This window comes from Ammospiza nelsoni, chromosome Z (assembly GCF_027579445.1).
Source record: "Ammospiza nelsoni isolate bAmmNel1 chromosome Z, bAmmNel1.pri, whole genome shotgun sequence".
Taxonomy (NCBI): domain Eukaryota; kingdom Metazoa; phylum Chordata; class Aves; order Passeriformes; family Passerellidae; genus Ammospiza; species Ammospiza nelsoni.
Genome location: NC_080669.1, coordinates 67,575,627 through 67,599,444, shown reverse-complemented (window position 1 = coordinate 67,599,444; position 23,818 = coordinate 67,575,627). Strand labels below are relative to the sequence as shown.

Here is a 23,818-nt window from a genome sequence, read left to right as displayed (position 1 = left end):
AAAGGAAAGGAAAGGAAAGGAAAGGAAAGGAAAGGAAAGGAAAGGAAAGGAAAGGAAAGGAAAGGAAAGGAAAGGAAAGGAAAGGAAAGGAAAGGAAAGGAAAGGAAAGGAAAGGAAAGGAAAGGAAAGGAAAGGAAAGGAAAGGAAAGGAAAGGAAAGGAAAGGAAAGGAAAGGAAAGGAAAGGAAAGGAAAGGAAAGGAAAGGAAAGGAAAGGAAAGGAAAGGAAAGGAAAGGAAAGGAAAGGAAAGGAAAGGAAAGGAAAGGAAAGGAAAGGAAAGGAAAGGAAAGGAAAGGAAAGGAAAGGAAAGGAAAGGAAAGGAGGAATAAGGATGATCATCCTTGAAGAAGAAAGCACATTCCCCCTTCTCTAAGTGTATAACTTACCACAGACCCTCATTGTTAATGACAAACACCCCTCTTTCCAAGGATTGCAAGGAGGGAGTCCATGTGATGAAATATCTGCCTGCCACTTGGGAGGACTAATTGCAATTAAAAATTGTTTTTAAGGGTTTCTCAGAGTTGCTTGTGTGGGTAGCCACAGGCTAATTCAAAAAGTCAGGTGCCAGCTTTACTTTTTTTTTTTTTTTTAAGGTGTGAACTCCTAAAGTGGGAGAATACTTACTGGAAGTACTATTTTAGAAACATTTAAGTACAGCTCTTATTATAGCAATAAAACATATCCACAATGTTAGCTTGCCATGCACTTGACTCAGCAGTGAAGTGTTTGCATGAGGTGTGATGCACAGGACAGTTTTTTGTTCTCATGGTCTTTCCTACACGCAGGACAACTGCAGTGCCATCAGAGCCTTTTTCATCTTTTTTAACTTAAAGAGCAAGTTCCCACTGACAGTTATAGAACCTGCATGGCAAGAATGGGTGAGTTAAAGAGAGATGGCTCAGACCTCTGTTCATGTAGAAAACTCTACCATATATTTATATTATTTCTAAGTGGTTAGTTTTAAAAGTAACAAAGAGTCATTGAGATAGTTTTCTTCTTATTCTCCTCCCATTCCTCCAAAAGTCTGTGTGTTCTCTGAACTGTCATCCTGTTTCAGCCCTCCCAAAAAAGTAGCTAATAGTTTCACAGTTTGAGAATTCTTCCACATGAAGTTATTTGGTTTTTTAATACCACATCTGTATGAGTTGACTCCCCACAATTCAGTTGAGAAGGTCCATTAGTTGAATGTAGTGGGAATGGGCAGCTATTTAAAAGTGAAGGTTTCCTTTTTTTCTGGATGAGAGTAGCAGCAGATTGGTTTTCTTCTCCCATTTGCAGTTAGTAACAGTTGTCTGCTGTGAAATGTGACGAGCATGTATGTATATGAGTAAGAATTTTCTTTTTAAAATTATTTTTAGGTGAGCAACAGTACAACTTCCTAGCATTAGTTCTTTGTTGTTGGTATCTTTTTATTTTGGGTAATAAACCATATCCCGTTTCAGTGTTTATGGAAAAAAAAAATAAAGTAAGAGAGAAAAGGAAATTTTTCATTACCTTTTAATTACTATTAAGAACAATTACCACTCCTTCAGAAAATAGGAAAATAAGCTGAGAAAACAGTGAAAAACTAGATACAAATTTGGCAAAATTTTTATTGATTCTTTCATACATATGCATATATTTTGAAGTAGAGATAATTTGCAGAATACTTTGCTCTCATGTTTATATATATAATTCTGTATTTAAAATTATTTTTGAGATGCTTGGTGATCAGTCAAAATGTCATATATGTGACATATGCATTTAGTATAACTAAATAGGAAGTAGGAATCCTCCATGAAATCAAATGTATATATGCATCTTGGAAGAAATAAGAAAGTTTTCGCAAGTAAAATCATACACTTATTGGAAACTTGAAATGAGCATTAGTATTTATTAAAAATCCTTCAAGAATTTGAAAGTTCATTTTGCGTTAAAATTAATCTCAGGTTCCTAAGGATCTTGTAAATTCTCAGCCAATATCAGTGAAAAACACTAGAATAAACAAATGAGAGATCAAATAAAGGACATACAATTTGTGTATCTTGTTCTTTCTTCCAATTTAGTTCTTCACAGACTACCATAGAGGATTTTTCATTCAGTATATCTCTATATCTTTGAAATCACAAAAAAAGGGGGGAAAAAAAGGAACAAGTAGGAACATGACAGTTTCATATGTTCAAGAAAGTCCTAAAATTTTCAAATTTTTCAAGACTTCAAGACTTAGAATTATTAAAACTATGTTCAAGAATGTTGAGAGATAAGGAAAAGAGTTACTCTTTTGTCATTTGTGTTGCCTTAACATGTGGAAAGTTTCCTGGCTTAATTGCTCAGTATAGATTTATTGTCCTAACTCTGAGAATATTAAGAATTGCAGCCACTTTGCAACCCCTGTAAACATCAATGACCATCAACTTTAAATGTATTAGTGTTACTAATAGGGGATGAAAGGAGAGAAGTAAGCTTTGCTCTCTATTCTGTCCTGATTAAGCTTGTGCCCTTCTGGTATCCTTAAAATTTTAAAATTTAAAATTAAAATGCTTAAGACAGTATTACAGGAATTTGTAGCTCAGTTAAAAATGTAGTTTTTTTCATTATTAAATGGATTTTCTTAATAATTATTCTTGATTGAGTATCTATCAGTGCACAAAAATAATTTTTCTGAGTTTTTTGAAAAGTGAAATTAAAGAGGTTAATCATGCAGTTTGTACTTGGACGGAATTCATTCTACAGTCAATGGCACTTGTGCCTAAATGCAAAATATGAGAGTATGTCCAAGAGGAGTGTTCTGTGCTCAAAAAGCATTTGTCTTTACATTCTACCAATAGTCCAAATACAAAGTCTGGCACTGAATTTCATGGCATGTGCTGCTCCACTAGCTTGTCTAGAAATAAGCTCTTTTCTGCATAAAATATTTTTACTCTTACAAGTCAGTGTAACAAACAATACAAGGAAAAATATTTTTTTCTGAAAATTTGTCAATTGAAAAATGCCATAGATGTACAAATTCTGACATACGCCCTTTAAAATTTGTGCATCCACTGTTTCTATTTTCACTGTTTTCATTATGCCTTATAGAATGCATTTGTAATGTTTAAAATGTTCTATTCCATTAAAAAAAAGGCTTTTAATCAAATAAAAATGTAAAGCCAACTTGCTTTAAAATCCATCCTGGTTTTCATTTTCTTATGATCTATAATCAGGAAATCCATTCATATATGACATATAATTTATGTGCTTTCAGGTGGATAGCAGAATGAGATATTCTGCCTATGGTCACATCTAAATTGATAATTGCCCAGGCAGAGTGCAATTTTAAAGTATAGCAATGAAAGAAGATTTAATTTGTACATTAGAAGTCTTACGCTTTTTTTTTGGCTCTGAATGTAAATGAGGCCATTCTCTTTGGTGGATTTATCTGAAGGTGGGAGAGCTGCCTTAGAGCAGGCCACAGCCCTCTTGAATTAACCGGGTACTGTTTAAATGACTGGTTTACATGCAAACTCTTCTTATCTTTTTATCACATGCATGCATTCTTCACTGATTTCCAAATGATGGGTTTCTGTATTATTGGTTTAAGATCCACAGTCTTACATTCCTGAATCCTCACTAAACCAAAAGCATAAGTTTTTGGTGACTGGAAAGAGAAACTGTTATTATATGGCTTCAAAATGCTAAAAGGTATAATATGCCATGAATAGCAGAAATCTGCTGGTAAAGAAATTATTGCAGTAGCTCTTTAAAAGAATTTGATGTTTTTAAAATATAAATGTAATTACTGTTCAAACTATTTCACATCAGTAAAGGTCAGATGAATGTTTCTGAAGAATAAAGCTTTATAGATAAGCTTTCCCCTAAGCACTTTCTTAATAGTATATAATATTAAGTAAATCTTATGTAGAAAATGGGAGTTCTTTCTTGTAAGGAGATTTATTCTCTAAAAATCACAACTAGAAATATGTAGAGTACAGTGGAATCCATTTTGCTATATATTATAGGTCCTATATTGTAGAATTGAAGAAACCTCAGTGCTGCTTCAAACAGTTCCATTGCCACTTTCTGAGCAAATCCTTGTCATATGACAGATTTCACTTACAGTTTTACATCCTGCTGGTAAAATACCTCCTGACACCAGAGAAACCCTACAACTGCTTCAGTTTCTTCTGTTGTCTCAATTTTCAGTATTCAGTTTGTAAAAGATTAACTTCTTTAAAATGCAGTGTCGTTTCTGGTAGAAAATATTGTTGTATATTCAAAATATACACAAAATATTCTAATTTCACCACGTGTAACAACACATAGCATTAATGAGAGCATAATAGATAGCACATTTATGTTGAGGACAATTGTTCGTTTTGAGAAAAAAAATCTACTGGTACAAAATGAAAAGCCTTTGAAAGCACTCAGCTGAATTTGCTTGGAAAGTCTAAAATACATTTCAGAACTCATTTTGTTTCCTTACTGGATGATACTATTAAAGAAATAAACAACAAGATTAACTATGAAAAATATTTTAGTCCAAAATCTCCAAAGTCATTTTAATACAGAATATTAGTAGTGATCTGAGTGCTCTTAAATTTTCAAAATATTGCAGAGGCTTAGAGATCATGATAATAGAAATTATGAGAAAAAACAAACCACATCAGACTAGCTACTGAAGGTACCTGACAAATACAGAATTCAAGCAGTTTTTGATAATTTTCTTTTGCCATAATACTAGTGTTCACAGTTCATGGTCTTCCAAAACTTGAAGTGGTGTTTTTATATTTAATAGGCTTTCACAAATTTTATTTCCATTGATTTTTTTAATTTGGTAAATACAAGTGGCTGATGTGCTTGAGGATTAAAAATCTTGAAAATCTTGAAAATCTTAGTCAAGCTCAGACACACATCATTATCCCAAACAGAGGAGCAAATTGCTGATATGTACTGTCATTTTTATGCCCACCTTATAGACATTATCAAATTTAGTTCCATAATCTATTTTTGTTCTTTAGAGCTGTAAACACCATTTCACACTGGGGAGGATAGGGTGAGATACTGTGGTCTTCACTGACTTTGGGAAAACAAAGGAAATTTGGAGTTCCAGTGTTTCTGACCCAGAGGGCTCTGCCTCACTGACTGACTAGTTTATCTTCTCACACAAATTCTAGGCTGTGTGTTGCAGCTCATGAACAAAAGCTGTGCTCAGAAAAGAAAGTCTTCCATAGCATTTGTTTCTTTGGTATTTACCTGAGGTAAAAGTTTTCTCTTTCCATACTAATTTTCATGCTATTCCCTCTCTATGTCTGTGCAGTTTCTGTACTTCTCCTGAGATTGTGTAGACAGAATTTCAAGGCTACCCTAAAAAGTCACCTTTTCCCTAGATTTTATGTGGGTAAGAGGTGAAATCAGTGAATGAAATCGTGGAATTAACAGGTCATTAACTTTATGGACCTATAGTTGGCAATGCAATGAGTTGAGAGAATATCCTTTTCTAAAAAAGATAAAGGAAACATTTGCTTGTCAGAATTGTTCCTGGGCCCTGCATAAGAGAGAACATGATGAAAGATATGGTGGTGGTTTCCAATAATCTTATGATGTTGCTTCCATTGATTTTAGTGTTTACAGAACTAAGTCCAAGAAGTGTAGTGAATAAGAGCCAATAGAGCTTATGAATCCTTCTGTGGAAGTTATAGCCTTGCTATACGCATCCTTTGTTTAAAAGCAAAAAAAAAAATCATGACCTGCAAAGGGCTGAATCACAAAAGGCACAATCTTCTATAGATGTCAAGAAAATATGAAATAGCTTTGACAGTTTTTATGCCCTTAAATTATCTGACTTTCCTGACTCTTGTCAGACGTTGGCTGCTACAAGGGCACAGTATATTGTGCTATATACCACAGTGCTGTAAACAAAATTGTATAATCAAGTTAATTTCGGACATCACAGAGATTGTCAGCTGCCGTTGGACCAGTTGTTCCAAATATAGCACATGTTGTATTTTCCTATTAAGATTCATGACACAGATATCTACCCTGAGTTTTTGATTTCACAGTTTTAGAAGGGCTTAAAAGATACAGTCTACTTCATTAGACTTGTCTCTCTCTTTTTTTTCCCTCTTGTTTTTATCTTAACAGGAAATGGATATGGAAACCCCCGCAACTCACCAGGTCTGCTGGTCTCACCTGGCAACTTGAACAAGAATATGCAAGCAAAATCTCCACCTCCAATGAATTTGGGAATGAGCAACCGTAAACCAGACCTCCGTGTGCTTATTCCACCAGGCAGCAAGAGTAACATGCCATCAGTGGTAATGCATTTTCAAAGCTCTTCTTTTTATCTACTTCAGATAAGAGTTATCTAGTAATGTCAAGGCTGGCTCAGGAAACTAAATTCTTGATTGTTTGGTTTTTCTAACTAGGGCTTGACACCAAGCTGAGGAGGTAGGCTGAGCCTCTTTGATTGTTTTTGGTTGTTTTTTTGAAGTCTTATTTACTTCCTACTTTTTGTCTGTTGAGTTGCAAAATAGGAACTGTGTCCTAACTGTGCACAGCCTCACCTTCTGCAGTCTCTCTCCCAGTACTTTCCTGAGGCTGTTATAAAGGCTAAATTAAACCCTGAGCATCTCTAACTATAACATTTTTCTTAAATATTTAGCCACACAGACTCTTAGCAGATGGCGTATTAACAGTAATAAATTAATTTGAGCTCTATCGCTGTGAGATCCAAATTTTGTAATGATAAGAGGTAGTAAATAGACAGAGGAAGAGAAAAAGGAATTTAAAATTTCTGTTTCTCCTGCCAGGACTAGTAAAATTTAGGCAATATACTATGCTAGAAGGCTGAATTGGGAACGTATTGTGTTCGTGTCTTGCACTTACTTTTCAAAAGTTTGTCAGTGTTTCCAAGTAAAGCTGTTTTGAGTGATTTAACATTAAAAGTGAACTTAATTTTAAAATGTAGTCATTTAAGCGATGCACTTTTCTGTTTTATAAAAAACATTATTAAAACAACTTCCAAGTTTGCTTCTTCAGCTTGATGCAAAATAAATTAATCATCAAACTAAAACTGTCCATAAATGTGATGCTATCTCCTAAGTCATAAAGTGACAAATAGTCCTACAGGGCAATACAGATGATCATGGCAGTGACAAGCTGTCTGCATCAAATTATTTATTCCAAGCCCCTAAAAAATTATATTTTCCAAGGGACTCTGTGAGGGGTTAGGTACAGCATGACAATCTGCAAACAATGGGACTGTGGAGACAAATGAATTCTTGAAGAAAGTCTTGTGCTGAAAACTGGATAGGTTGTTCGTACAATTGAGTCAAACAGTCCATTAGAAGGAGGAGAAAAAAGAGATCTATGAGGTGTATTTTTTCCAGGATACCCTCAGAAGGTGTTTATTTGCTGCCCCTATGATATGAAAATATTTTCTAAGCTAAAACCTGCCTCCTGGTAAATATTTATATTTACTAATTTTTAACACTCCTTTCCTATGCAATCAGTCTGAGGATGTTGATCTGCTTCTGGTAAGTGGTAATGATGTTCATCTTAATAACAAAGAAAATAAAACCAGTTATTCTTATTATGTAGGTAAAGTTTTGGTTGAAATAAAATCGAAAATAACTATGTTGTGAACAAAAAGGTCATGGCAATTTTTTAAATATAGCGATAGAAGACCAGATGCACTTGTTGCACATACTCAAACTAAGCATGCTAGAATTAAGCTGTTTTTTTGGTGATGCATGTAGAGCATGTAAACTTATGTTGTTCAAGATGGCATAGCCTTATGACAGCCACCTTTTTTGGTGGCTCTCTAGCCCTTTTTTCCTGCCATTCACATAATTAGAGTTCTCTAGTTTAATTCTTACAGTGCAACACCTAGTGCCCTGGAGTTAAAGATAAGTGTGTAACTGCGTACAATCTAACAGCCTTGAAGAGTTTTTTTACTGCACAATAACGTAGTCACAGCTCCATCCCCTGGTAAGAGATTGGAGTTCAGCACTCTGGGGGTGCACCTCACTTTCAAAACCCAGCAGAACTGGGTTTGGGGGTTTTCCATTGCTTTTTAGGTTTCATTGTTTTTTGTGGTAGGTTTTTTTTTTTTCTATATGAGCAAAAAGGAAAACAATGGGAATCAAGCTCATGTATTTCATTAGTTTTACACATGATCTGTTCTTCTACCCACAACAAAAGCAGTCTTACTAGTTCAGTTACCTAGGAGATACTGATGTAATGGGTTACTATGGTGACAACTGGTCTCTTGAAAGCTTGTAAATTATAGGGTTGGCAGAGTTCATCAAAGCTACATGTTAAATGATTAATTTCTAGGAATTTGTAATAGCCTGTATTTCTCATGCACAAAACATTTCCAAAAAGCAAATACACTCAACTGACTTTAAACTGGTCAATAATATGTTTATTTTACTTACTTTAAAAGAATCAAAGGATAAATAACTCCCAGTCTGCTCAGTCATTGGCTACACCAGTGGTTTCCGTAGCAACTCCTACTCTACCAGGGCAAGGGATGGGAGGATACCCATCAGCCATCTCAACAACATATGGCACTGGTGAGTATTGGTGAAAGATGCAAAGGATGGGGAAGGGAGTAAAGTGCTGATAAGTGTCTATCTCAGTATTAATGAATTAGCTAATATATTTTGGGAGAAACTGAAAAATTCATAACTGTTATGCCTTTACGCTACATTTGCTTATTCTCTACCTGTCACTAACTTCAGATGTATCTGTTTCAAAGTTAGCTGATTTGCTTGAAGTAAAACTGATTTGGTAGCTTTATTTCATTGGCTTTAATTAAAATTTAAAAGAAAGGCCCCCCACAAAAAAACACAAAAAAAAACCCCCAACAACCTTAAAGTAGTTAACAGTTTAGTCTTCCTTGGATATAATTTCATGCAGTTGAGTGCATCATGCTAAAGCCATGAGGTAGTGGAAATAAGCAGCTTCACTATCTCCAACCAGAGTTCAGTAACTCTGTTGGCTCTCACAGCTTCCTACATGGGAGGGTGCAGAAGTCAAGCCTCAAGGCGTCTTTGCAGTTCCTGTTGTGTATTGCTGCTGTTCAGAGTGCACACAGTGATATAGATCCAGCACATGTTTAGAACACACATATTGTTCAGAAGCAGACTGCCTGCAGACTTCTGCAAGGAAGACTGTAACCAAAATGTTGTATTTTTCAAGTCTTTCTGACAGTCCTTTTGTAGTTATGGTGAATTTACAGGTTAAGAATGCTTTAGATCTGCCAGACCCAGTAAAACGCTGCTAGATTACAGAATAATTATTAGTGCGTTATTTGCTCCCAAGTTAATGAGTTGAGGGAAGAGGAAGATTTACTTTTTCTCCTGCAACTTAATGTGATTGGTGTAATTAAAATTAAATGGCTTACAAAGTGACAAGAAAATTACTAGGCTAGTTGTTGTTTAATTGCTTCCTCTTTAATTCTCTCTTAATTATTGTCTTTCTGTTTTCAAATCTAGAATATTCTCTGAGTAGTGCAGATATATCATCTCTCACTGGTTTTAATACAGCCAGTGCTCTTCATCTCGGTTCTGTGACTGGCTGGCAACAGCAACACCTACATAACATGCCACCATCTGCCCTCAGTCAATTGGGGTAAGCCAGTGCTTTCTTTATTTTACTGTCCTACAGTGACTTCAGTCTCCCCAGTAATTCCAAATGTGAAATATGTCAAGGTAACATACCAGAACACATCTACTGTGTATAAAAACTAGATTTTGCAAAACTGGAACAATGTAATTCATGGAAAGTTTGCTAGGGAGTTGCAATGAAATATTTTGTTTTTGTGGCATGTTCTCAGTAGTGTAATGTTTATGTTTTAATTTTTATTTATTTAAATAGATTTTATTTTACTATTAAAATCAAACACCTATATTGTACTGATGCTATACTTTTTATTTATGCTTTTAATTTCCAGTTACTGTTGCACAAACATTTACAGTAAGAAAATTTTTTAGATATTTTAATGAAGTAAGATTACATAATTAATTGACCTGAGATTAAGCCTAAACATTATATAATAATCACGTACTCCCTTCTGCTCAGCTCTGAAATTCAAGTTTCATTTATTTGGAGATTATTTTTATGAGAAAATAGCATGATTAAGCCAAAGAAATGTAAGCCTACACAACTCACTGTGATGTGCCTGTGCTGAGGAGTACATGTATTCCTGCCCTCTAGTGGCTAATTTTACAATATTTATTCAAGTTTCAGAGAAACATAGTGCTCAATCACCTCAGGATCTTTAGAAGTGTGAAAATTCACACAGGGAAATCACCTGAACAAGTAACCTCTTGGGCTCATTTAAGTGAACAGGTGTATGATTTTCAAATATTTTGATATCTACAATTTCTATTGAGTAAGACCATAGGCATGCACTGGTGTGGCACAATAGCGTAGACATGTTGGAATTTTAAAAGGTTTATAAAAATAAATTTATTTATAAAAATAAAAGCTGAAAACAGCAGGAGTGTATTCATGAGGAAAAAAATGAATCCATATATATTTGAAAGGAAAACCTTTTTTGTGAAAGAGGTCTTCCACATATACACTTTCTTTCTTTGAAAGAAATTGTTGCCATAGTGCGGAACAATTTAATACTCTAAATGCACCTTAAACTTCAAAATTCTCCTTCTACTTTATCCGAACATTTTTTGTAACTTATTTTCATGTTTTTACCATGTTGATAATTTGGGGTTTTAAGGAGAGCTATACAAATGTTTCAAAGGAACAAATTTTTTAAACCTCATTTCTGTATAAATAAGTATATATAGATGCAAATGTCATAAAAACATACAACTGAAATACTTGTGCTAGAAAAAAAGTCTTAATATCTATCTCTTATACTTTCCTTTATGAGTTTGCACTACTTCTGGGTCAGCATTCAGACTTCCTGTACAACTAAAATAATGAATTCTCAAATAAATTGAAAGCTCACGTTAGGTATCACTGTAAAAATAATTGGTACTATACCAAGGAATGTAATAATGCTATTTGGTTAGCAAAAATAAAGGTATAAATTAACTCCTAAACTACATGCCTTTTCAGATTTGTCACGCATTGTGATCTGTTTCTGATTCATATCAATATCAAAGTGTAATGTCTGTGGCTGTGGAATACATTCTGAGTTGCTACTCTTATTACTCTTTCAGTGATTTGTAAGTGAATTCAGCTATGAAAGCTGCTTCAGAGATGGTTCTTGAGAAGTCTTCTATCACTGCAGAAAATTATATTCACTGAGTTCTACAGGAAAGAGCATCTGTTCTAACTTTTGAATTACTTGAAAAACTTGAAATTCTGTAGAACATATCCAGTGTATATCAACATGATTTAGAATTTGCAAAAAGATTTTTAAAATTAAACAAAATTACAGACATCTTCACATACTTGAGAAAACACATCCAGAAATGTTTCGACAACATAAATCTCAGTGCTTAGTGTGATCATATACTGAAAAGGTTTGGCAGTGAGATGCTTGTTGCCAACAGTAGGCTATAAAGACCTGTGAGAAAACAGTGTAATGGAAGACACACTCCAGGTCTCCTTCAGGTTTTGTTTTTCAACAAAGTCTAAAGATGAAAGTCAGCTCTGCTTGGCAAGATGTAATGACAAGAATGTGATTAATAGTAGAATTAAGACAGGATTAGATGCATTATCTTGCTCCAGATAAGTCCTCAGCAATTTGAGTAGCACTGTCAGAACCATCTTGAAGGTAATCGGAGATCTCTGCAACCAAGCCCTTAGTTCTTGAAGTTGACTGTGCAATTAGGAGCCGCACTAGTGCTGATGGACTCAAGGGCAAATACATGAGGACGTGGGAGTAGTTCACTTTCCCTGTCTGTGCAGCTTTTGGCCTTCTGCCAAGCCTGGTGAACAGCACAACAATGTAGAGCCTGTTTAGACATGTAGAAGCTGTTTAGATATGATCGAGACATTGAAAGAAACCAAACTTTTTAACTTTTTAGTTAAAAAAAAGAATAGTATTTTCATGGTCTTTTAATGCATCTACATCTGGAAAAAATCCATACAAAAATTCTGCTGAAAATCAGTCCTTCCAAAGCTTTGTGATTTGGCCTGAACAGTACATCGAAGTCCCTTTCTCCTTATTGAACATGTACTAAAAAGACTACTAGAAGTTAACTGCTGATAACCAAAACTAAAGTCCTTTCCAAACATCATAATAAATTATCAAAATACTTTATGCACAAATCCATAGTGTGGAATATGTTCTCTTGCATCCACATTTCCTAGCCTAAGAGACAATCTTTTCATCTAAAAGTAACATCCACAGGTGAAGTTTTTACTTTCCTAAAATATGAATGCAGGGAGAGAAACAACATTTAATCTGAAGGTGCTTCAGTATAGATAATTATTTATATAAGAGAAGTTTCTACAAACTTCTACCTATATGAATAAAAAGTTGTCCCAATTCATGGATAATGCTGACTTGTTCTGTGACCCTTATATAGAAAGATTATTACTTAGCTACAATTATTTTTTATTAGATGACAACTATAGCTATACATATTCTCCATTAAACTATTTTTCCTGAAAAATTTGGAAACAGGTACATCATGTTTAATGAATTTGTATCAGTTCTGCCAGTTTCCTTGTTTTGAATTAAAACCTTCTGTATTTCAGATTGAGCCTATTTTTCTTACGCCACTATTACAAGATGTTTTAATAACTCAGCTTCCTGCTATTTTTTTAAATCCTGTTTAAAAAGTGTAACTTATCATGTGAGAACTATACAAAATGTGTTGACACAGAAATTCGTATTCTGCTTTTACAGTGATCAGAAAAGTATAAAAAAAGACCTTAATCCCTCTTAGCTTTTACCTAAAAAAAAAAAATAGAGCAGAGGGAAGAAGTTGAATTGTTACTAAGTCAAAAATATCTTCTCCTAGATGAAAATTAGCACATAACCATGAATTTTCAATGGTTCTTTACATGATTTTATTGGGGGAAATTCTATAAAGTGAGGCAGTAAGCTGATTTAGGAAAGTGGGTGTAAAAGAAAAGGTGCATGAGGGTCCCTTCCTTCAATAGACCACTTTCTCCCTCTACAAAAATCTACATGGTCAGTATTCATGTCCTCACTCATCACTTACTCAGACCTGCACTTCTACCTGTGCATGCTGAGCTTCAATACCATTTGGAGAATCAGACAGAAGGAGCTGCACACAGAGGTGTCATCATCCCTAGCTCATGGCAATGTCTTGCTCCCCCACTTCTCATACAGCAGAGCTGTGTAGATGTTCTGTGTGGAAACCAGATAGGAAGGAGCATTTCTCCATGTGGCCATCATAATCTGAATAAAAACCAAATTTTAACTACACTGGCCTCAGGAGGGACTGGTGTGCCAAGTTAAGATACTAATTTTCTTCACTGTCTCCATAAAATGAAATGTTTTCATCCAATATGTGGAAAAAGGTGATAATGTCTGCATAAGTGGACTGCCCAACACTTATTCAGTGCATGTAATTGTACACAAACCTTTGAATAATTTTCTTTAGTTTCTCAGTAGGGTTTCTATATCCCAAACCTGTTTGTTTACCAGGGAATTTAGTGAAGGTTTGAAATTATTACAATAGGACATGCTTGGGACCAATTCAGATAATTTTATGAAGCAACAGTGTAAAATATACATTGATACATTCAAGTGAAAACAGCTGTTTCTACACGCACATATACACAAAATTAAATCATTTTGCAGCAGACAGAATTCTCATTTCTTACTGTGCACCTTCCATTCTAAATAGTAGTCAATCCTTTGTTTAGAATATAAAGATTGCACCTAAATACCTATTATTTCACTATTCACAGGTATGTAACAGTACATTTCCCAAGCAGATAAGCTGCTCATAAAAATGTTTCAGAAAATGTTAATGAAGAATTGCAAATTATAATCAAATAAAAATATATTAAATTTCAGAAATACTTTCAGCAGCAAAAGGCTATATTTATAAAGAAAAAGAGATGTATCAAAATAAGTGCAACGATATATTTATATTGTTTTAATATTGTTTTCAAATTCAGAAATTCAGTCTTGACCTAACAAAATTATTTCTTATCCTTTTATAAATGTACCAAAAAACACAAAAAAAGATGGTTCAAAATTCAAATAAACCTGAAGGATTTATAAAACTGCCATTAATTTTTATGCTAGGTTATTATGTAATACCGCTGCTGAATCGCAAGGAATCTGTAGAAAAGTCTGTAGAGATGCATTCTCATACTCACTTTTGAAGCATTATTAAAAAGGCAACATTCCAGTACAGCAGTACCGGCTCTGTATTATGGAAATTCAGTTTATCCCTGTAGATTTGTTCCTTCGGATGCTGCCACACAATAGAATGCCAGTATGTTCCATGTGAACAAATTTGACTGAATATGGTTATTTTTGTCTATTTTTATCTTTTGTAATTATCCCAAGCTTTGCAAAGTGGATGTCATTTGCTCAAATCAAACACTTCTAAAATCAATTCTCTAGGCTCCACCATCATTTATTATCGAACTTTCAAGTTTAGGTATAAGCTTGGCATGTAAAATCATATGTAATCTTATCATACTAAACTGACAAACTGTTTACTCAGGTGAAGTCCTAGAACCGCCTAAGCAACACAAAAATAAAGTTACTGGAAATGAAAAGCAAAAAAAAAAAAAAGGACAGAAATGTATATTTGATTCTCTTTCGACTGTTTTTAACACATTTTCAGGAGGACTGGAATATTGGAATATTTCACTATGTTGGACTGGCAAAGTCTTATATTTACAGTTTCTTATATGTGTTAATTTAATATTTATAGAAGCAATGCAAGGAAAATATCCTCTTTGAAAAAAGGAAAGGCTTACATTTTTTTATTGTGAAGGCTATTACTTATGAACTCTGTAACTTAGGAAAGGGCTCATTGCAGATTTGACAAATTTGTCAGGAAGGAAGGATTGATGAAAATATTGGAGGTAGAACATGCTTTTTGTTTTCTAACAAGATCCATTCATTTTTAAACACTGCAGCAATTCCTGCTAAAATCAGAGTATATTATTAAATATTGAAGCCATACAGTTTTATTTTAAATCTGTCAGAAGAAAAAAAAAATCATCAAAGTAGTAGTAAATGTTGTTTAAATATTATTCAGCTCTCAGCCGATGACACCCTAGGGAGAGTATTTCAGTAATGTTAAAAGTCTACACTAAACTTACCTGTGTCTTTTATATTCTTAGAAATTCCTTCCAAATCCCAATGTTACACTTTTTTGCATTAAAAATGCCTGCATATCCCTTTAGGTTTAAAATCTTGTGAAGTCAAGTGTTATCCTTACTGCCTTCCTACCCTGTATAAATAAATACTCATTAATAGAAACCTTGAAATTCTGTTTCTTGGATAAGACACTAACTTCAGCCTAGCAAATGGTCCCCGAAGTGGAACATAATGGGAACTGCATGTTGGAAATTCTGTTTTAATAATGAAAAGTCAGGTTTTGCCAGGAGGTGGTGCTTCTGTACAAAATATTGTGCAGATGAAAGTAATCTCATTTCTCCCATAAAGTGTGTTCTCAGTATTCACTCTTCTCCCTGCCTGTGTCATCTTTTCTCTGCCACTACCTGCCAAAAAAATGCACAAAAAAGGAAGAAAAAAAAAAGAGAAAAACTTAGAATACTTACACAGCTTACCTTTGAATAAGTTTCAGAATAGCAGTCTGTCTGCTAGTAGCATCCTTCAAGCTTGGCTTTCCTCTGGGCAAACGGTGTAGTCCTGTGTCATCTTCTACTATTCCTCAGGTTCGCTTTTGTAGTTTATCCAAATGCATTCTGGATTGAATCATGGATTTATGGATTTAAACCCTAAAATCATATCTAAATCCTTGCCTGCCTATGCTATTTTGTTGATGTCAATGTTAGGACTACTAATTTCAACTTTATTCTGAAAAGCATAAAAATTACCAGACCAGATTTTTTTTTGTTTCTGTTTTGTATCTGAAGTCACATGTCAAAACAAACCACAATAAAAATAGTTGCGTGCATTCAAATTAATTGGATTAAACCCAGCAGAAAGCCCATGCTTTCCATCTCAGCCCATGCGTACACACACACATTTGTTATACAGAAACCTGAAGGTGGTTCCAACAATGCAAAGGCTCACCTTCCTAAATTTTGATGACACTTGATCTTAAAAAAAGGAGAGATGGGAGATTGAGAGCAAGACCTCTCTCCAAACTGAGGGCTTGTCCCCCTAAAGCTGACCACATCTGTTGTGGTGCTGTCATCTCCTGGAATTCATGAATTCTGCTCAGACAACAGTCCCCCATGATCTCTGCATGTGCTGATCCTGTGCGAGCCTTTACAGTGGTGTTTCATGTGAGTGTTTGTGCATATCTGGGGGCTCCATGCCTCCTCCATCTGTAACTGAGTTTCCTTTCCTCCTACAGAGCTTGCACTAGCACTCATTTATCTCAGAGTACAAATCTCTCCCTGCCTTCTACTCAAAGCCTCAACATCAAGTCAGAACCTGTTTCTCCTCCTAGAGATCGTACCACCACACCATCGAGATACCAACAGCACACGCGCCATGAGGCGGGGAGATCTCCTGTTGACAGTTTGAGCAGCTGTAGCAGTTCCTACGATGGAAGTGACCGAGAAGATCACCGGAATGAATTCCACTCCCCCATTGGACTCACCAGACCTTCGCCGGACGAAAGGGAAAGCCCCTCTGTCAAGCGCATGCGGCTCTCTGAAGGATGGGCAACATGATAACATTATGATCTATTAGTTGGGATTTTTTTTTCTTGCAGTGTGTGTGTGCTATACCTTAATGGGGGGGGGGGGGGGGCGGGAAGGGTCAATATGCATTATATGTGCCGTGTGTGGAAAAAAAGTCAGGTACTCTGTTTTGTAAAAGTACTTTTAACTTGCCTCAGTGATGCAGTATAAGGATAAACAGAAATGCTGAGATAAGCTTAGCACTTGAGTTGTACAACAGAACACTTGTACAAAATAGATTTTAAGGCTAACTTCTTTTCACTGTTGTGCTCCCTTGCAAAATGTATGTTACAATAGATAGTGTCATGTTGCAGGTTCAACGTTATTTACATGTAAATAGACAAAATGAAAACATTTGCCAGAAATGGCAGATCTTTACTGAGAGAGAAAGCAGCTGTTATGCAACATATAGAAAATGTACAGATGTTTTGACAGATCCAGCAGTTGGGTGGCCGTGAATTGATGCTAGAAAGAGACTGAGTCACCTAACATACTGAAAATGCTCACAAACATGCAGGCATTTTGTTAGAGTATGGCACTCAGTTTAAAAGGATCAAACCATTTCAAGAGGACCATACTTATAGAAATGTTGAGTTCGAGGGCTGACATATTTAATTTCAAAAATTCTGGGTCTGCATCATTTATTAAATAAAAGTATAAAAATATGTACATTACATTTTGCTTATTTTCATATTAAAAAGACAGAGTTTGCAAAGCATTTGTGGCTTTTGTAGTTCCCTTAAGCCAAAATTTGTTCTTTTTTCCTTGATAGCTTTGCTAATCTTTTAAGCAGTCCTGAAGAAACAAACAAAAAGGACTTTCTGTATAGAAAGCACTACCCTAAGCCTTGAGGAACTCCATGCTTTGCTAATTAAGATAACTGTTTTCTCTTTGCAGAAGTTTTGGTTTTGAAATGTGTATTTCTAATTATATAAAATATTAAGAATCTTTTTAAAAAATCTGTGAAATTAACATGCTTGTGTATAGCTTTCTAATATATATAATAATTATGGTAATAGATTTTGTTCTCTTGATAGTGGGGAATTATATTTGTGCAGTTGCACATTTAACTATTTTCTTTCCGTTTTCTTTTAGTGGGTATACATTCTACAGATCAAAGTCAGCTGCTGAAAGACTGATCTGTAAACAATTAGACTTTATCCATAGTGTAACAACTTAAATCATTTTAATACAGCATTTTACAATCAGTTGGGTGAACTGCCATCCATTGTATATACTGATTAGTTCTTTCATGCTGTTTTTGTGCATTGTAACAAGTTAAGGGCCCTTCTATTATGTAACGTACTGCGTATCTTGTAGCTTTCCATGGGTTAAATGACAAAGTGGCGTAACTTGTCCCTTTCTCATTAATGAAGTTGGTATTCTGCCCATCTGAATTGGATGTGCAGCTCTAACGGCTGTAAGCTACGTGAGTGCAGGTAAATATGTGCTGAAGCAGCAGGGGGAGGAAAACGGAGGGATCAGCACTAAAGTGCCTGTTGTATAGATTCCTCCCCTCTCTCACAGACATAAAACTCTTCAAGAGATTATCAGTTAAAGTGTGATTCAAAGTCAGTTGATTTTACACAGGCAATATAAGCCAACTGGTCCTTGGTTCTCATGGACCTCTGCAGTCACATCATCTCACAGTGGACATGTTGTTGAGCAACACTCCCTGTGTGTTTTCTTTCACCAGAGCAGGACTTGCTTCAGCACACAGCATCCACATTTTCTCCAGCTTCATATTGTTCCTTTGACTAAGATAGCTTGACCAGAGGGAATGTGTCATTTTCTTTAAGTCCCTCTTTGTCCCTCTTGTCTATTAGAAAAAATGGTATATTCAAGTGTTTCAGTTTAACCGTTCTGTTGGAGGGGAAAAGTGTTTAAGCAAAATGTTAGTGCCATAGTAAAAGAGAAATATTTCTCCTTTTTTCAAGGGTCATTCTAGGTCTCAATGACATACATTGACATTATGATGAAAAATACAGCTGCAACAGAAAAATGTCAACACAAAGTACTTTGAAGTGAAATACACACTCTTTTTCCACCTATACATGCAGTTGCTGTGCACTGCTCAATGATGGAGTGTACCTCTCCGTAGTAGAGAATGACGATCAAACTACAGTGTGCATTAGGACATAGGCTCTTCAGTTACCATGACTTTACAGAAGCCTGCCTTACAGGCACTTTCAGCCGTGCAGGGGCTAGTACATAATCTGGAAACTCTTTAAGCAGAATGCTGTGCTACTAATGCATCCATTTTACCTCATGTAGCAAACTGCAGGGTAAACAAAGATACGCATGTTTTAAAAAAACCAAAAAATAAATTTAAAAACTCAAAACAAAACAAAAAAAAAGGTAAAATGGGGCCCATAATTAATTTTAAAACACAAAAACCACTTTCTTCACCCTCAGATTAACCTTTACTCATATTCTCTTTTGAGAATTTTAAACGTTAGTGTGTCAAAAATATGCAAATGTATCACAAATATACCTTGTCATTTCAAGAAAAAATACAATTTCATTGGTATAGTAGTAGAAATTTCTCAGTGGGGAAGGGGATTTGGTCTATTGATATATTAAGAATAGCCATATTAATAGTTTACCTTGCGATTTGCCTCAGCAACACATGAAAAAATGAAAGATACCATTTAATGAAGATGCAGTGTATAATATTACTGCAAGTAACTAAGCAGAAAGTAGCATGAAAAGTATTGCCTGGGCAATTTATATTAACTCTGACAGTGATTTTTTTGTATAAACACAAGTAGAACTGAATCACATGAAAATAAATGCCAGTCAGCCCTCTTGTTCCTGCTGCAGAAGGCAACTAACTTATACTGGCAAAATTGTGGGGGATAATGCATATTTGCAAACTGATCTAATGATAAGAAGCACAACTTTGATTGTGAAGTCACTTTCTGTAAACTATAACTGTCTACCTTTCTTGTTCCTTTATCTGTATCTTACCATTTATTGTGTTTGCAAAAGGTAATTTGGGTTTATTGTGTGATTCCTTTGTATTTAAGGAGCTTGGGGCAGAGCCCTGAAAGAGTATTAACATTTACTTTACCTTAACCCATGCTATATGATGTTTTAGGCAACATTCTTAATTGTAAGTTCAAACACCTGAAGTGGCATTCTAGGCACCTGCAAGTATTGTTATAGCTAAGCTAATCTCTATTAAAAGATGTTGTCAGTTAGTGTTTAATTGCTGGTGACAATTATATTATATACTTTATCTGCACAACATATATATTGTATGCATTGAGCCATTCACAGTAAAGCTTTGTTCATTTCAGTGTCTCTCAGAAATTGTGTTTTATAACAAAATGGCTTATATTTTTCCCAGAAGAGGAATTTAGCAATTTTTAATGACTAGTGTAAAAATTAGCTGTTGTCCGCAGATCTTTTTCAGGTAAAGTTAGTATAAGAATAGAACTCATAGGCTGTTTTCAAGGACATCAGTCCTTTTGTATTGTATTTGCAATCCTATATGCCCACTTTTATCTGTAGTCTAACAGCTGTTTGTTTTCCTTCTTCCTTCACCTTGAAGGTAAATGCTTTGTAATTTTTTTAAAAGCCACTTGAAACCTCAATAAAGGCTGTTGCCTAAACATGGCATACTTCATCTGTTCCTGTTTGTGCCATCTGCTGTGATGTCATCAGTTATATGGCATTCATTTCCTGCCACTACAGGTCTCTTGAAGGACTGATGGAACACTGGTGTCTGTTAGAACGCTTCAGACTGTAGATGTAATAAAAGGCTTTTGTTAATATATTTTAACCAAAGATGTGGAGCAATCCAAGCTTTGAGCCACAGACTTTCTGCATCAAAAGTATCCATTTGATTATTTTCATAGTCACATGTTGCATTTCTACCTTCCCTTCTCATACCTCAGACTGATCCATACCTCTATTTGATTAAAAAAAAGGTCATTTAAGAAAGTAATTTTTTAAAAAATTAAAAATTAAAAATGCAGTACTAAAGTCTTTTATGTATTTAATATCAGACCTGGGTTACCACAGGCATTACACTTGGATTGCTTCAGATGGTTTGTTGTATCTTTTTTTTCTTTTTTTCTTCTCTTTCATGGGGATTTGCTTCCATAAAATAATGGTGATAACAAAATAGCTTGTAAATGGGAGCATACAAGCATTTGCAACGAATTTTAAAGTAGAGGCTCACAGCGGCATAAGCTGGACTTTGTCGCCACTAGATGACAAGATGTTATAACTAAGTTAAACTACATCTGTGTATCTCAAGGGACTTAATTCAGCTGTCTGTAGTGAACAAAAATGGGAAAATTTCAAAAGATTCTCCTGCTGGAAATAAGGTATAATTTGTATTTTGCAGACAAATCAGTAAAGTTACTGGCTTTCTTAGTGATATGGTGTCCGTTGTGCATTTTTTTATTAATTTAAATAGTGTTCACTTTTCACTGTTTCACAATGTAACACATGAAAGAATCAGAGCTTTAACTACCAGCAGCTGTCTCAAGATCCCTTACTGAATATTTGTGCTTGCTTTGCTAAGCAATATTTTCTGGCACATATCACCCCATCAAGTCAGGGAAACACCATTGCTGCTCTAGAGTCAGTGTCATTTGGAGTGAGGCTGTCTGAATCTGTCCCTAGCAGAGGAACTAGGTGAAATAATGCCTGGCATTCAGGTGCTTAAACTGACAGGGAATCTAAACTCCCATATCAACATGTCCTGTGAATTTTACCTGTGGGGACAATCATGCAAAAACCCTCCAAAAATGCATGTTCTGTGTCAAAATCATATATCATTTGATCTACACTCTGTCAATACTCTCTAACAAAACTGCACAAGGACTGTGTCAGAATGAATCTATTCACTTTTCTATCCTTTTTTTCTCAGAATATTTGTTTGCTTGATTTTTTGTTTGGGTTTTTTTTTTGTTTGTTTGTTTGTTTATTGGGAGTTACAGGGGGTTTTCCAACTAATATTTATAGTTTCAGAGTTTGAGAATGAAAGAATCACTTTATTTCAAAAAGATGTGTTTTTACACCAGAAGCAGACAAGCTACTAAGAAGTTAAGGTGCTTGGTGAATGTTATAATTTCAAAAATAACTTTACAAAACCTAGTTTCTAAATAGGTTTATGAAAGAAAAGAACTGTGCTGTGCTGTTCCTTTTCATGACACTTTCTTTTAAGAGAAATATTCTTAGTATTGCAGTGTTGGACACAGCCTTGCAATGAGATGCTAAAACTAAGATTAAGTGTCATTGATTTTACTACAGAATGTATTTTGTACAAGTTTTTTCATCATTGGCCAGTATGAACAAAGTATTTCTGAAAATGCAGTTGTCTTAGAAGATTTATCTTCCATCTTGCAGTCATCTATGTAATTAATACTGATAATGCTATGCCTGCACTGGAAAAAGAAATTACTTAGAAAATAGAGTCTGTTATATACTTTGTTCTGTTATTTGCTTCTCTGGAAAAAATAAGCATAAACATCCTGATTACTTTGTTTTAAATTCTATGAACTCTATTTATAAACAATTTTTTTTAAATTATGTTGAAATGGGAGTGGGGGGGTTAACAATTTTTTTAATAACCTTTTTCACTTTAGATTCACATATGTCATCCTAAAAAGCAATTGTGACGTGTACCATCTGAAATAATAACTAAGTCACATACCTTTCCATCCAGAGTGTTTGCTTTCCCTGAAAATTGCTTTCTTCTTTTCTTTAGCAAAAATCTAAAAACATCACTGTAGAACTGGGAAACTATGCTGAAACATATGTGGCTCATTCATACCTTACCCCTTCTCAAACACAAAGTATATATTTCCAGAGGTAAAATACTGGGAGTGAGAGAATCCAAGGAACGACAAGGAGGAATGATTTTAAAACAATCAGATCATTAAGTCTACAAGCAGCAAAAAAAAATTGTTCCTCTGTATTGACAGATATAGCCTATTCCTCTTTAATTCACTGGAAATTCACCAATGCAGCAAGGTAACCTGCTCCATCTAAACTGATGTATGGAACTCCAGTTTGCTGGAGTCCCTGATTCTGGGACACTTAAAGTGCTTAGTCATAGGGCTACCTTTTTGGTATTTGTGTATTGTGCTTAATGTTTTAGACTAAATACTCAGAGTACCTGCAGTAGGTAAATCTATACTCCATTCTCTGCAGTCCATCTAGACACATCCGAGGTAACTCTTTTTTGAGCAGATATTTTGGTTAACAGTAGTCTTTCTACTGCTGGTATTTCTTCCTCCTCTTCCAGCTGATATTGTAGAACACTATTCTATAGAACACTGGTTCTATTCTGGATCCCCTTGATTGCTAAAGACACTTGAAGGCTAACATGAGAATACTTGTGTGAATGCTGAATTTCAACTGAGTTCATTACTTCTGAAAGGTGCAAAGTGTGCTGTTCTAATTGTCCTTTCTATCCTCTTCTTTGTGTTTCTGTTTGTGGTTTGTTTATAGTCTGCCCAAAGTTTTCAGTTTCAGGTATCTGTCTGTATTTATCTGGATGATGATCCATAAGTTCTTTTAGGTTACAAAATGTTGCCTCCTTCTGGGAGCAGGGGTTGATCACCATTAGCTGTGGAGGTTTTACTTCTCTGACCAAAGACATAAAATAATGTAATAGAAGACTTCACCATGCAGGAAAACTTAGAAGTGATAAAACTTAAATGTAGTGTGCTTGCATGATAAACATAATTGGCGTAAAATATAATTTTGTTTTTACAGCACATTGCATAGCTAATCCTTTTCTGCAGAGTTGCTAAGGATCAGGTTTTCAGTCTCACAGTGAAAATGCAGCATCCTGTGAGGCCCAAGTCACTTTTTTGCAATGCTTTACACTATGGTAGCATTTTTTTGAGAAGTGAAAGTTAGAAAATATTATTATGACATCCTTTACAGCTGCATTTTTACACGGGGAATACTTCTTCTAATACAAATTACTCTGTCTGTTCTGAATACAGAACAAGATGGGCAGGAGGCAAATTTTCTTGAAAGGAGAAACTACGAAACATTAATTTTCTACTTGGAAAATATATGAAGGAGAGAGT

At 35.0% G+C, this 23,818-nt stretch overlaps 1 protein-coding gene across 5 annotated transcripts in view; it reads left to right on the top strand.

The window, feature by feature from the left end:
• The window catches only part of MEF2C (myocyte enhancer factor 2C), a 120,812-nt gene extending 99,665 nt beyond the window's left edge, over positions 1-21,147 (top strand). For 3 of the 5 annotated variants that reach the window (XM_059492552.1, XM_059492549.1, XM_059492548.1), the window contains 5 exons: positions 6,099-6,271; positions 7,469-7,492; positions 8,404-8,533; positions 9,458-9,593; positions 16,427-21,147. In XM_059492552.1, the coding sequence (XP_059348535.1) occupies positions 6,099-6,271; positions 7,469-7,492; positions 8,404-8,533; positions 9,458-9,593; positions 16,427-16,748 (785 nt within the window). In that variant the 3' untranslated portion in view covers positions 16,749-21,147. The remainder of the gene's footprint in view (positions 1-6,098; positions 6,272-7,468; positions 7,493-8,403; positions 8,534-9,457; positions 9,594-16,426) is intronic. The other 2 variants (XM_059492551.1, XM_059492550.1) reach the window with 2 other exon arrangements.
• Positions 21,148-23,818: the final 2,671 nt, after the last annotated feature.